The sequence below is a fragment of the Melanerpes formicivorus genome, unplaced genomic scaffold, assembly GCF_026170545.1.
Source record: "Melanerpes formicivorus ecotype bairdi unplaced genomic scaffold, bMelFor1.0.p_v2 SCAF_13, whole genome shotgun sequence".
Lineage (NCBI taxonomy): Eukaryota > Metazoa > Chordata > Aves > Piciformes > Picidae > Melanerpes > Melanerpes formicivorus.
In genome coordinates, this window is record NW_027142365.1 from 14,065,704 (window position 1) to 14,078,512 (window position 12,809).

The window sequence follows — 12,809 nt, forward strand, 5'->3', positions numbered from 1 at the left end:
TTAAGCAGATCTGCAGTGTGTATTACAGCGTAAGACATTCAATGTAGACCAGGTATTTTACTGCTCATTATGCATTCCCCACCAGGATAGTAATTCAAGACAAGAACACAAGGTATTTTACATCACCACTGTTTAGTGTGTTACTGAGTTCATTTTAAAAATAACGACTAGCAAAATAATAATATCATAGTATCAGTCAGGGTTGGAAGGGACCACAAGGATCATCTAATTCCAACCCCACTGCCATGGGCAGGGACACCCCACACTAGATCAGCCTGGCCAGAGCCTCATCCAGCCTGGTCTTAAACACCTCCAGGGACGGTGCCCCAACCACCTCCCTGGACAACCCATTCCAGGGCTTCACCACTCTCATGGTGAAGAACTTCCTCCTCACATCCAGCCTGAATCTCCCCACCTCCAGCTTCATTCCATTCCCCCTAGTCCTATCACTAGCTGATATCCTGAGAAGTCCCTCCCCAGCCTTCTTGTAGGCCCCCTTCAGATACTGGAAGGCCACAATTAGGTCACCTTGGAGCCTTCTCTTCTCCAGACTGAACAGCCCCAACTCCTTCAGTCTGTCCTCATATAATTAATAGTAATGTTGCAATGATCACAAAGTGCCAATTTCCATGAGAAGCATTCATAGTGAGAGTATAATTAGTAAAACAAAAATAAAGTATAAATAACTCAATAGTAATAAACATACATTAGTACCTGTAGAACATATATCTGAAAACTAATTCCCAGATCTATAATTGTGTCCTGGTTTTTGATAAAGTTGTTGAATTTATTGTTGAGATCAGCACTAACACTCATGTCTGTGTACATTCGATGGAGCTTGCTGGTAAATTCATAACCACAGGCTTGCTGCAAAGGAACATTTTAAGAGGTTTCACAGTGAAAAGAGTACTAGCCATAGGAACTAGGCACATTCATTACTATGTGAAAATCTAGGCAGCAGAAGTGGTGAGATAATATTTACAGACAACAGTAGCTACAACAGGAAACAAGCATTATAAAAAAATAATGACCAGATTTATCTTAGTTTCAGTTTCTAGACCTTGATTTCTATGAGTGGTGCTATAGCTTATGAAAGCCCTTGGTACCCTTAGAAATTATTAATTATTTGAACATATTGAATAAAACCACCCAAAACATCATTAACATCTCAAATGTCTAGGTGATACTTGGCCATGTAACTGTCACAGACTATCAAGAACTTAGACAATTAAACATTAGAAACAATCTACTGACTGCTGAATTATCTCTGGCACCCTCTGCTGCTGCCTCTCAATATTACATACTCTTACTTTTCATTAAAAGAAATTAGAAAATTAGACATTAGGAGAAAAAAATAATCTGACTGCTGAATTATCTCTGGCAACCTCTGCTGCTCCCTCTCAACGTTACATACTCCTACTTTTGTTTACTCTGCATTGAAAGAGTATTATATTACCTTTAGTTTATTAATCATGGCTTCTTCAGAATCCATAGACATAGACAAACCATGAATTAATCTTTTTGCCAACATTCTGGCATAGAACTGCATTAAAAAAGAAAAATCAGACATGAGGATTTAAAAAGAGAATAACCACTTCAAATGTTAACATTTGACCATTCACTGAACAGCAGAAGTTACCTTTTGGAATACGTCTTTGTCATCAATGTATTTGAAAACGGTGATGAAACTTGTAAGTTTGTCTTCTACTTCATTCTCTGTCATTCCTTTTGCTGATTTCTTCAACAAGTTGTCACAGTACTTGGCCAGCTCAAATTTAAAGAAGGAGAAAAAACAAACAAACCCAAACCTACTTGTCAAGCTTGAGAACAAATGTATGCCAAGGTGTTCAAAATTTCTACAGAGAAGTTAAAGCATGAAATACATGACAGCCTACAGTCTTGTGTTCTATTACAAGGGTTGCATTCATAGGTAAACAATACACACTACAGCCACAGAAAACACAAATGCCATGGAAAAAAATGAAGACTGCACCAACTTTGCACACTCCTAAAATGTGGGTGCAGGTGAAGTCATTTATTGCTAGTGAAATACACACCTGAGCCTCACTCAGTGTGAGAAATGGGGGTTTGTGTGCTGGACCCTATGCAACTCTTCTTACAGTTATAGAGTATTACTACTTTGTACAATAATAGGTACCACTTACCAACTCAGGTGCTTTGCAGATCGACTTGGGCTCCCTATAGTTAACTACTGATGTCAAAGCCTACATAGGAACATAGAACAAAAATTAACAACCTAAATGAGTTAAAGCTTTTCCTTTAATGAAATCATCAGGGCAAAAGACCATCCAAGACCCTATAAATCTGAACTACATAAAAAAGGGGTCAAAAAAGAAAACTATGAATAAAAGGGCCTGAATTACTGTTCTGTGAGAGTCTGTGTGCTTCAAATGCTTCACAATGCTCAAGAGGTGCTTCCAAACTCTTTAAAGAAATTCAACATTTTTAAGTTGAGACTTAAGTAAAAGCAGGAAGAGTAGAAAAGAACTGAAGTTAATTGCAGAAAGCAGGAGAGGAGGAGAGCAATTTAAGTTCTGATTAGAAACTTAAAGTATAAAGATTTTGGTTTATGACAACATGCATGGCCCAAAGGAATAGAAAGAAACTGCAACAACTGCAAATAAAGCAGATTCGAGCAGCAGCACATCAACAGCAACTTGCATCAACAGTGTGTGTCTTGACCTGAAAAAACACACATTTATGTGCTCACAGCAGTAGGAAAAATCTTCTTGGCTGTTAGATTATCTGATTGACTAAAGAGGAGAAAAAAAGTATTGTTCCAAGTAGAAATTTGAAGCAGTGCTGTACAAAAACCACAGTAGCTGCAGGAAACCTGAATATGATGAAAAAGGAAGGGGAAGATGGCAGGTTAAAACTATTTTTACTTAAGTCAGTCACCTTATCAAGGGCACTCATAAAGTGTTGGTCACCATTTAAAACAGTGTTGATGAGTTGAACAAATTTACTATGTACTTCCAAAACTGACTCCACGAACTGAGTTGGCATCTAAAAAGGTGGATAAAACAGAAAGGAAGTTAATGAGAAAAGCAGCATTATCTACAAATATATCTACATTAGATATATATATCTACATTAGCTGTACATATTTTCCTAATCATGCTTCCTGATGAAAGTTAATAGTGATTAAGTCTTTGAAAGGATTAATTCCTCATTACTCTTATGATACTGTGTTTGAATGTGTTTCAGAAACAAAAAGTCTATGGCTACGTTTACGGTCTTGCCATCCAACACAGATGTGAGTCTATACTGCTCTCATGTTGTCTAATCTTGTACCTTATACCCTAAAATTCTTTATTAGCCCTCAAAAAACATCGAAACTAACATGTAAATAAAGCAATCAAGCCAAAAATCTACTGAAACAAACTGCTGCTTTCCCTACAGACTGATTTCTGCTGCACAGCAGTTACCGGTCAGCGCCGCACGCATTTCGGCATTATATGGCTCAGAGCAATTAAAGAAGTCCCTACACAGAAGACAAGCTCACAGGCAGCAATGCAACAGTGTGCAATACACTAACTGCATCATATGGCTCCCCAAGTGCACTTTTGTGTTTTGATGACAAAGTACTTAATTCACATAGCTGAGCAAATGTTTCACATTTTGGATTGATCTATGTAAGGTGGTGAATTTTCATTGCTCTTACAGGTCTGCATTCATTTCTCTACATAGATACTCTTAGTTTGAAAGAATAAGCTCAATAAACTCACAGATAATTTGAAAGCAAACTATACTACTGAAGACTTAGCCCATTTTCAGTATGCACAGAGGAGTTAGAGAAGAACAAGCACTCTTGTGCAAAAGAAAAGAGTGCATTTACAACAGTTTGCGTCTGTGTATTATTACAGACAGAACACTGCATAGCTGAAGTCACCCTGCTGAAATGAGCACAGATCTAAACAGGAGGATGTACACATGTACAAATATAACGCCAAACAGAAGCTTCTTTGTTTGCTTCTGAACATCAGTACTAGAGGAACCAAAATGGAATTGAGTAATTTAAATAGATATGAACTGAAAAGAGTTTAACACACTTTAAAATAATTAAGCTACAGTATTTGCTGAAATCACACAAAAATATGAGACTACATAGCTGTTAGTGAAAAACACCACAGTGAAATCAGGACATGATGTCAAGTCTTGACAAATAACATATAATTAAACTAAATGCAATCACTGGTTCCTAATGTACCAGAACAACAAATGCCACTGACTTAGAGAAATTCAGGAGTAAAATACATACAGAGAACAAAAGGCTCTACTTGCCAGAGCAGCATTAAACAAACAATGAGAAATAGCTAGCTGCATTTGTTTCTGGTTAGATCACAACAATCAACTTTCAGGACAGGGATGTGCTGCACAGCTAAGTGTGCTGATTAGAAGTTAGAATTTATCCGTAACATTCTAGACCAAGCTCCTATAAACAAAATAATAAAATGAGCAAACAAAACCAGAGAAGAGTAAAAAGAGAAAAGGTAAACAGCTCATCAGGAATGTCAATCAACAGGTCATTTCAGCTGCCTGAGGAAACTCACATTTTCCTGAGAAAGATTGCTGGTTGCTCTAAGGCCCTCATCATGGATATGCGTTTGTAGTTCCTGAATCATATGAGGTAAACCATTTGACACAGCACGGAGTAGAGTATACATATTTGCCATGTCTGCAACAGAGAGAGATGTTTTTTATAGAATATGTTTAGAAATACTAAAAATCAGCACTTAAGAGAAGATCAGAATTTCACACAGAACTTTTGAAAGACTAGAACGAGACCAATAGTTTTGGAAGAAAAACTCAGAAAACATCATACACTAGGTCACTGATCAATAAAAAAAACAAAGAAGAGTAGGGCTAAAACCAGTATTTATTAAGTACTGCCATTGGGACTACCTCACTCTTCCTTATTTAGGAAGGACTCAAAGAGAAGAGGTGGGATAGTATGGAAAAACCACTTTGTCAGGTTATTTTAATCCTTGGTGTCCCTGAATCTTCCTTAGCAGCAGCTGATTAAAATCACTTTAGATATTTTCTGGACTATTTCTTTTCTTCTAGTAATGGCTTGAAGATGTTCTCAGGTTTGAAAAGCTGTAAATAAGCAACTGCTTTTTAAAAATGTTTTTAAGTAGTAGGAGGGGTTTTTTTAGGATTGTGAGAATTGGTGGGGTTTTTTTTGGGGGGGTTGTTTGTTGGTTGGTTTTGTTTGGGTTTGGTACTTTTCACCCCCACAAAAAGATAGCCAAGCTCTGATAAAATTTGCAAACTGAAGACTATTATTAGGTACAATTTTAAGTTTGACTGTGAAAAGTAATTTGTTTCATGTAATAGATTCCATCTTCCATGTAAGAATAAGCATTCTTGCAAGAGTTGTTGCATGGGTAAAGAGACAGGTAGTTGTCAGGAAGCCAAATCTTTTCATTTAGGCAGGGAATTTAACTATAAGAGCAGCTCTTTCTGTAAAAAGGATTTGGGAGATTCTGGACAATAAAAAGTGGCCAAGAAGCCAAAATATCTTAAAATCCTGACCTGTCAAATGATGATTAAAAAAATCTGTAGAGACAGAGCCACCGGTTTACAAATGAATACACAAGCATAAAACATGATCAGTTCTACAGAACACAGGACTTCACTGTGTTTTTCAGCTGATTAAGACAATGAAAAAGAAAGTATTGGCTGAAAGAAGAGTTGTTAACAGGAAAAAGAAGGTTTTGACTATCTATTTGGAAAAATGAAAAGGAACTACATGGTAAAAGAAAAATACATCATTAGAATAGAATAAACCAGGTTGGAAGAGACCTTCAAGATCATCGCGTCCAACCCTTCAACCAATCCAACCCACCTAAACAACTAACCCACGGCACCAAGCACCCCATCAAGTCTCCTCCTGAATACCTTCAATGATGGTGACTCCACCACCTCCCCGAGCAGCCCATTCCAATGGGCAATCACTGCCTCTGTATAGAATTTCTTCCTAACATCCAAACTAAACCTCCCCTGACGCAGCCTGAGACTGTGTCCTCTTGTTCTGGTACTGGCTGCCTGGGAGAAGAGACCATCATCTGCCTGTCTACAACCTCCCTTCAGGTAGTTGTAGAGAGTAATAAGGTCACCCCTGAGTGCCCTCTTCATTCAGGGTTTAATTTGGCTTTCCAGGTAAGTAACATATATTACATGGAAATGCTTAAGCACATAAGGGTCAGTGAATAAAGAGAGTAATTTGCAAAGCTAAATCAATAAAAGAAACATCACTTCATGCTTTTTGTGACTATTGAGACTCACCACTTCTTTTCTCTTGTCTGATAATATTTTGACATTCTGCATGTAGAAACCGCAAGTGATCAGCTACCATTCTCTGCTGGCATTCATGAGTCACTTTGTCGTATGAGCTGGGATTCAAATACTTCCGACACCGCATTGCTTCATCTTTTAGTCTACCTAAAACCTACACACAAGGTTTTTAACTGAGAGCTGACAAAAAAACCTCATGAATATACAACAGCATATGTATGTGGAATGAGAAATACGAGTAAGCAATAAAAAAGAACTTTGTCCAGGATGCTGAAAAATTACATTTCCTTTTTCGACTCAGGCTGTTGCTGAACCAACATACTCTTCTACTCTGAGGAGTGACTGGGCTTAGTCACTGCTAAATGTCTAACAGCATTCAGTGGCTTTCAAAATTTCTGCTTCAATTTTGTGACCAGCCTTCCCCAATTTCTCCTCCTGCACCTCTTATCCCTTCCAAGAATGTTTTACCACAACACCTAGTTAAACAAGAATCACTTTACTTTTCCTAACTCTTCTGCTTGTAGGTAAACATCTGCTTGAAAGCTACAGGACAAGTGTCAGCTATTAATAAAAACTCTCTTTGGAACCTTAAGGAAGGAAATCACCATTATCCTAAACTCAGTCATATGAATACTGACATAAAAGAACCTGTCTAGTTAATATGAGGGGAGCCTAGGCAGAGTTGTACAGCTGCAGACTGCCTTTCTTGCAGTTTAATTGAAGTTTTAGCCTGCCCCTGAATTTCCCGTCAAGTCTGCAACATCACTGCATGCACCTTATGGTTTAGCCAATCTCACAGCCTTCTCTTCTACCCTGTAGTGTGGACAGCATAGCACCAAGGACTGAATCCTACTCTTGTATGAATCTTTGCTTTCTCAAGCAAGGTACAACAATTAGAAGTAATTTAACCACAACCTGACTTTATACACCACAAAGCAAAACACAAAGAAAAGCTGTCTCAAAAGAATGTAACTTTTAACAGTGCTCTGTGACAACTCAACCATAGAGTCCTCTCTAACCGTAACGTGGCTAGAAATCTCATCTTATGCCACTACAAACAGAAGGAAAATAAGGAAGTGAAGAAGTCATATTGATCAATCAGATAGGTGTTTTGGTTTGTCTTCCCCTCCCCACTTGGCATGTGATTGATCTATCATTTACTGGGACATATTCTGAAGCAGACAGTCCATCCACAGGCAAGATTTGGACTAACCATTCCACCAAAAGGCATGGTTTAAACTGCAGGCAAACATGCAACAAAGAGCTATGGGAACTGTACAGGAACATCTACATTATAATAAACAGTCAGTTGGTAACATCGGATTTCAGTTATTGCACGCGTACAGAAAAATCTCTTACCTTCTCCATGTACTGTGAGCAATTTGACTCTTGCAATAAATTTGAAGCTTCTTGTTTATAGTACTCCCCTGTTTCATTCAGAAAAGGGCACTCAAAAATTTCCTGATAAAACTAAAAGGGAGAAATTATTTTATTTTTTTTTTAAGAGCAGCAAATGGTAGACAAATAATACACATACTGGATTAGCATTGAAAAATATGAACAGAAATGTGTCCTTTACCTTTAGGGGGAATTTTTTCTTATACTGTTCAACATGAACAAAGGAGTCAATAACCCCATGGATTACTTTCTGGTTTGGGTCTTCTCCACAGCGATCACTGAAACAGGAAAACAAACATTCATGAAGAGGTAGGTATCTAATGTAAGTCATCTGGTAGTTGAATGAAAACTTTTCCAGTAAATTCCTCTGCTTACACAGGCCAAACTGAACATTAATCTGAAAACAAAACCGTATTTCATGTACTTTTCTTTCTCTTTTACCTATTTACATTGTTGAGATGATTCATCAACGATCCAAAAGCATTTGCAAACTATGCAAAAACATCTCCTAGTGTTTGTTAAGAAGTATACCAAATCACATTAAGCAAGTACTTCAGAAGTTACAGTAAGCTCCATCTTGTACCTGTAGCATCTATCAAACAGTCTACCTTCACAGACATACAGAGATCATCAAGTCCAATTCCCCTGCCAAAGCAGGATTCACACTCCTGTCCCAGTCAAAGAAATCATTTTTGCCAACATCACACCAAGAGGGGTGCTATTTTCTTCTCAGGGTTCTACTATGCAACATGTAGCTGTCAAGTGGAAGTACACTGTAACAATTATTAAACATACATTGGAAAAAGAAAACCTTAGGTTTTCCAGTTAAGTTCTTAGATTCAAATGAGTGAGTTTAAGTGAAGAAAATATTATCTTTAAGTCCTATTCAGCTAAAAACAGAAGTAATTAAAGCAAGTGTTTTGCATACTAAAAGCATTAATGTTCATTCCTTTGCAAAAACTGGACATAAGAGACCCCCATCCAGAGCAGCAGAGACTTCCTTAAAACACAAATTGTTGTAGAAAAGCCCATCTTGCACATATGCTTTACAAAGAAGTAAAACAATTTCCTTAACTCTTGAGGTGTTAAATAGGACAAACCCTCCATTTTTAAGAGCATGTTTACAGTTAAGCACAAGCAGTTGTAATTTCAAAGAATGGTGGCACTCTGCTCCTCAGAATTCATAATGCATGAGGGTACTTCCAATGAGATTTGACAGAAGTTGTAGTTCTGAAAGTACCTCCCAAACTTCAATGAGATAATTCAGCCCCACCAAGGCTGAGGCTGAACAGTTTGAAGCAGGGATGTCATAAGACATCTTGTGAGGGTAGAAGAGAGTGACGTTTGGTGGTGAATCTGAACAAAAGATAAAGCACTAGAAACCCAAGTTCCACTAATTCTGATGACGTTTCTTTTTTCAAAGGAAATGGAGGAAACCACAACAAGTTTAAGGATCTTGTGCTGCTTTATCTTATCTTGTTCCTATCTTAAGATTAAAGCTAACAGCAGAAGTTGATGACACATCCCACAGCGTAATGCTACAGCCTCATAAAACAGTTCTAAAGATTAAGGTACAATAATAAATACTACACTCATTGAAAGATTCCATCATTCAGAAGTGCTCTGTTGTGTCAGACCATTGGCCTATCAAGCACAATTAACCACAAAATGTACTGTGAACTAAAGAGCCTGCTTCAAACACTTCTGAAGTCGTTGACTTCCAACAGGGTATTTCAAACAAAGGGTAAATGAATGTATCAGCCTAGACAGGAATAGGTTCAGTTAGTTAGAAGGTGTTAGTTATCTTTAGTAGAGAAGCTTCTCCTGGTTAGTCTGCACTAACCACACTGTCATTTGAGATAGCACCTGAATAATTTCCAAATTATTTCTGTTTTAAGAATTCCACAGATTAATTTTCTCACAATTTGAGATCTTGATGGCTTGCTGTTGTGTTAAAACAAAAATGCCTAAGCTGATATTCAGCTTGCCTTGGAGAAGTGCTTAGGCTAGAGGGAAGGGGAAGAAAGTGTGTTATACTGAGAACTCCATATCCAGAGAAGAGCAGTCAGACAAGACAGGCTTAAGTGACTTAATTCTCTACTGTTCAAGGGGGCTAATCCTGCTTCCTTCTGCTCAGTGATAGGCCTCTATCTCTTTTGCATTACTTTGGCACCCATCTAATTCTTTGATGAACTGACTAATTGCAATCTGGAGAAATATTAACCAAGATGGTTTAAGTTGTATTAGTGGTTGAGTTGGTTCCCTAAGGGACTAGATGATCACAACCCCTGGGTTACAGTGAATTAACTGTTATCATTTCAGAGTCTTTTTCTGCTCATGTAAACTGCAAGTATACAGCTCCCATGAGAAAACCTGATAGGACATCATCAACTGGTAAGATGAGGGTCAAAGTCCCCAGGCTTCTCAGAGTTGAAAAGTGCAACACCCTCACATTGTGCAACAGCAAAAATAACTAAGCACTTACTTTTTTATTTCTCGGAGTAGCATCCGAATAAGGATGGCCTGCAGTGGCTCGATCATTAATTTCCTCCACATGTCAAGAGCTAGCTGTCAGGACATAATACAGTCACATCAATTAAAACAAACAAACAAACAAAATCTTACCAAAGATGACAATTCTCCATTCAAGATTTTAAAAACTAAATTGTTAGATACCGTCTTCTTCCTTCTTTTTTAAATGGTTTGCCTCCCCTCTCCCCCCTCTCCTATTTGTCAATATGTTTATATTCTTTTAGCATTTTTCTTCTGGAACATCTGACTACATTTGGATGAAGATCACACAGATCTGTACACTAGCAATGTCAGAGACAGAACTTCTAGTCAGGCAATGTCTGAATACATGTTTCCTACACATATGATAGGACTGATTTATTCATCGGTTCCCCTCTGTCAAGGACTCTCAAATGCACATAGGGACCCTAAACCAAGTTGTTTACAAGTGCACATATATGCAAAATATACCAAACAGGCTCAAGTTGCCTGTTGGAATTTTCTTGTCAAGGAAACTACAGGCAGGTCAATCCAGCAACATCAGTGTATTACCTCAAGAAATTTTTTATTCTCCTCTAAGAAAGGGAATGATCTTAGCTCTCCACCTAGACTGACAGCATAGAACATTTTACAGAATGTGTTGCCCCATGATGGGGGAGGAGGGGGAAGAAAACCCAGAAGACACATCTTAAACTATTTTCTAGTTCATGGCTCCACAGTCATTGAAAACTGGTAAGTCTGACACTGGTGATAGGAGCTCAACTCAGAAAAGCAGTATGCTTCACCATGCATTCCTAACACTTGGACAGAAAAAGGCTACTGGCAGACTGATCTCATCCTCCATTTATCCAAGTGCAATAATCTCTCAGTGTCTGGAATACTTATGGTGATGATAAACTGTTTGAAGCCATGCCCATACACATCACATAGGCACCTCCAGTCTCTTGTACGTACCTGCTGTTACACATCCCCCAGAAAAACTAAGCAAGCAGATACTTGTTCATGATCACCAAAAAGCTCCCCAAGTTTCATTAGCACACAATTCACTTTTTTATCATAACATTATCTTTTCATTTCACTGTCTTGTATTTCATGGTAAGAGCAGCCAGCCATGCAGTGATAGAAATAATGCACACTACACTTCTTAGCTGCACAGGGTGGTACCTACTACTGCTGACAACTTTCTTTTATAGGTATTTACAAATGACTCTCAGCACCTCCAACTTACATTAATAAGTGTCCAACTTACATTAATAAGTGTCAACACCTCATGCTTACCCCAAATTACTACTTTTTTTGAAGATAAGCCCTCCCTACATGATCCTTCTGTGCCCAGGAAGCCCAATTTTTTTGCATTAGAAAATGAGATGCCCAGAGGACTACTCTGGAAAAAAGATCTTACCCGCTGTGAGACCAAGAAATAGAAGCTTAAAAGTAATTGCTTCAAGGGTTCCAAAACTAAAAGTACTGCTGCTTTAAAATAGTTTCTGTATAGTATTGTCCCCTAATAAACCAAAGGTTTCTTGCAAAGTGGCATCCATTTTCACAGTTTAAACTGAAGTTGTGCAATAGTTTTCATATTTGCTTTTTACCCCCCCTCCAGCTCATTATATTTTCTGTATCGAAAGTGCAATCGCATTTAACAATCTTGCATCAGTGCTTACCTCACCTATCCAATTTCCCTGTTCAGACTCTGTGACACAAAAAAGTCAAAGCAGAACTTGTAGCACTTCTGAATACGGTTTAAATCCAATCCCACTTTCAGAGGTACCTACCTCTCCTATTTCCATCAATGGTTCATTCATATCCACCCCTCCATAGCCATACTGAAGATCAGCTTCAGTCAATTTGTTCTTCTTAATAAACTGTGTGTTGAGGTACCTATAGAAGTAAAGACATCCTAATCAAAACACAAAGAAGTTTAGGGTGGTTTGTGTTTAGTTTGGCTTTTTAATTTACAGTTGTGGAATCTCTTCTACATCACAAAGGGTAACTTCTTTTAACCAACACCACTGCTACCTGCAAGAAATTCTTTCAATGTAAAATTGAAATTATTTCAATTTAAAAGACCATACTACAACAGTAGGTTTAGTAACTGAGGTATCAACAATAACCTCATATATTAGTGGCAGCATTTGCTTGGTGTGCACTATGCTAGTGCAAGAATCCAACCTTTCAACACACACAAATATTATTACTCACACATCTCTATGCAAATTAGCCACTAAATTCTTAGCACTTGACTACTTATTAGAATGACAGCAGATTATTTACTTTTTAATGATAGAAAAAAACCTTCCTGAGTATCAGAATGTATTTTCATCTACTTATACTGTTTATTAGCTTTCATGTCTCAGACTAAAACATGGTGTCTATTTTCACAGGGCAATTTTTTGTCATTTATGAACACTTACTCAGGTCATAACTAGGAAACAGCTGTATTAGAAATTTAAGGATAATAGGAGAATTTGCAGAAAGCAACAGATATGAAGAAATGTTATAAATGCTTCTTTTTCTTAGCATTTACTATTGCACACAGTTTTTATGAGGAATAAAAAATGGTTTCTGTGCAAGATCAA

General features: G+C 37.7%; 1 protein-coding gene across 2 annotated transcripts in view; it reads right to left on the minus strand.

Annotated features, from left to right (window-relative positions):
• CUL2 (cullin 2) overlaps positions 1-12,809 on the minus strand; it is a 34,481-nt gene that overhangs the window by 12,201 nt on the left and 9,471 nt on the right. For both annotated transcript variants that reach the window (XM_068146266.1, XM_068146267.1), the window contains 11 exons: positions 12,006-12,111; positions 10,205-10,287; positions 7,901-7,997; positions 7,681-7,791; positions 6,313-6,475; positions 4,575-4,699; positions 2,920-3,027; positions 2,166-2,225; positions 1,640-1,768; positions 1,457-1,543; positions 715-867 (listed from right to left, as the gene is read on the minus strand). In XM_068146266.1, coding sequence (XP_068002367.1) covers positions 715-867; positions 1,457-1,543; positions 1,640-1,768; positions 2,166-2,225; positions 2,920-3,027; positions 4,575-4,699; positions 6,313-6,475; positions 7,681-7,791; positions 7,901-7,997; positions 10,205-10,287; positions 12,006-12,111 — 1,222 coding nt within the window. The remainder of the gene's footprint in view (positions 1-714; positions 868-1,456; positions 1,544-1,639; positions 1,769-2,165; positions 2,226-2,919; positions 3,028-4,574; positions 4,700-6,312; positions 6,476-7,680; positions 7,792-7,900; positions 7,998-10,204; positions 10,288-12,005; positions 12,112-12,809) is intronic.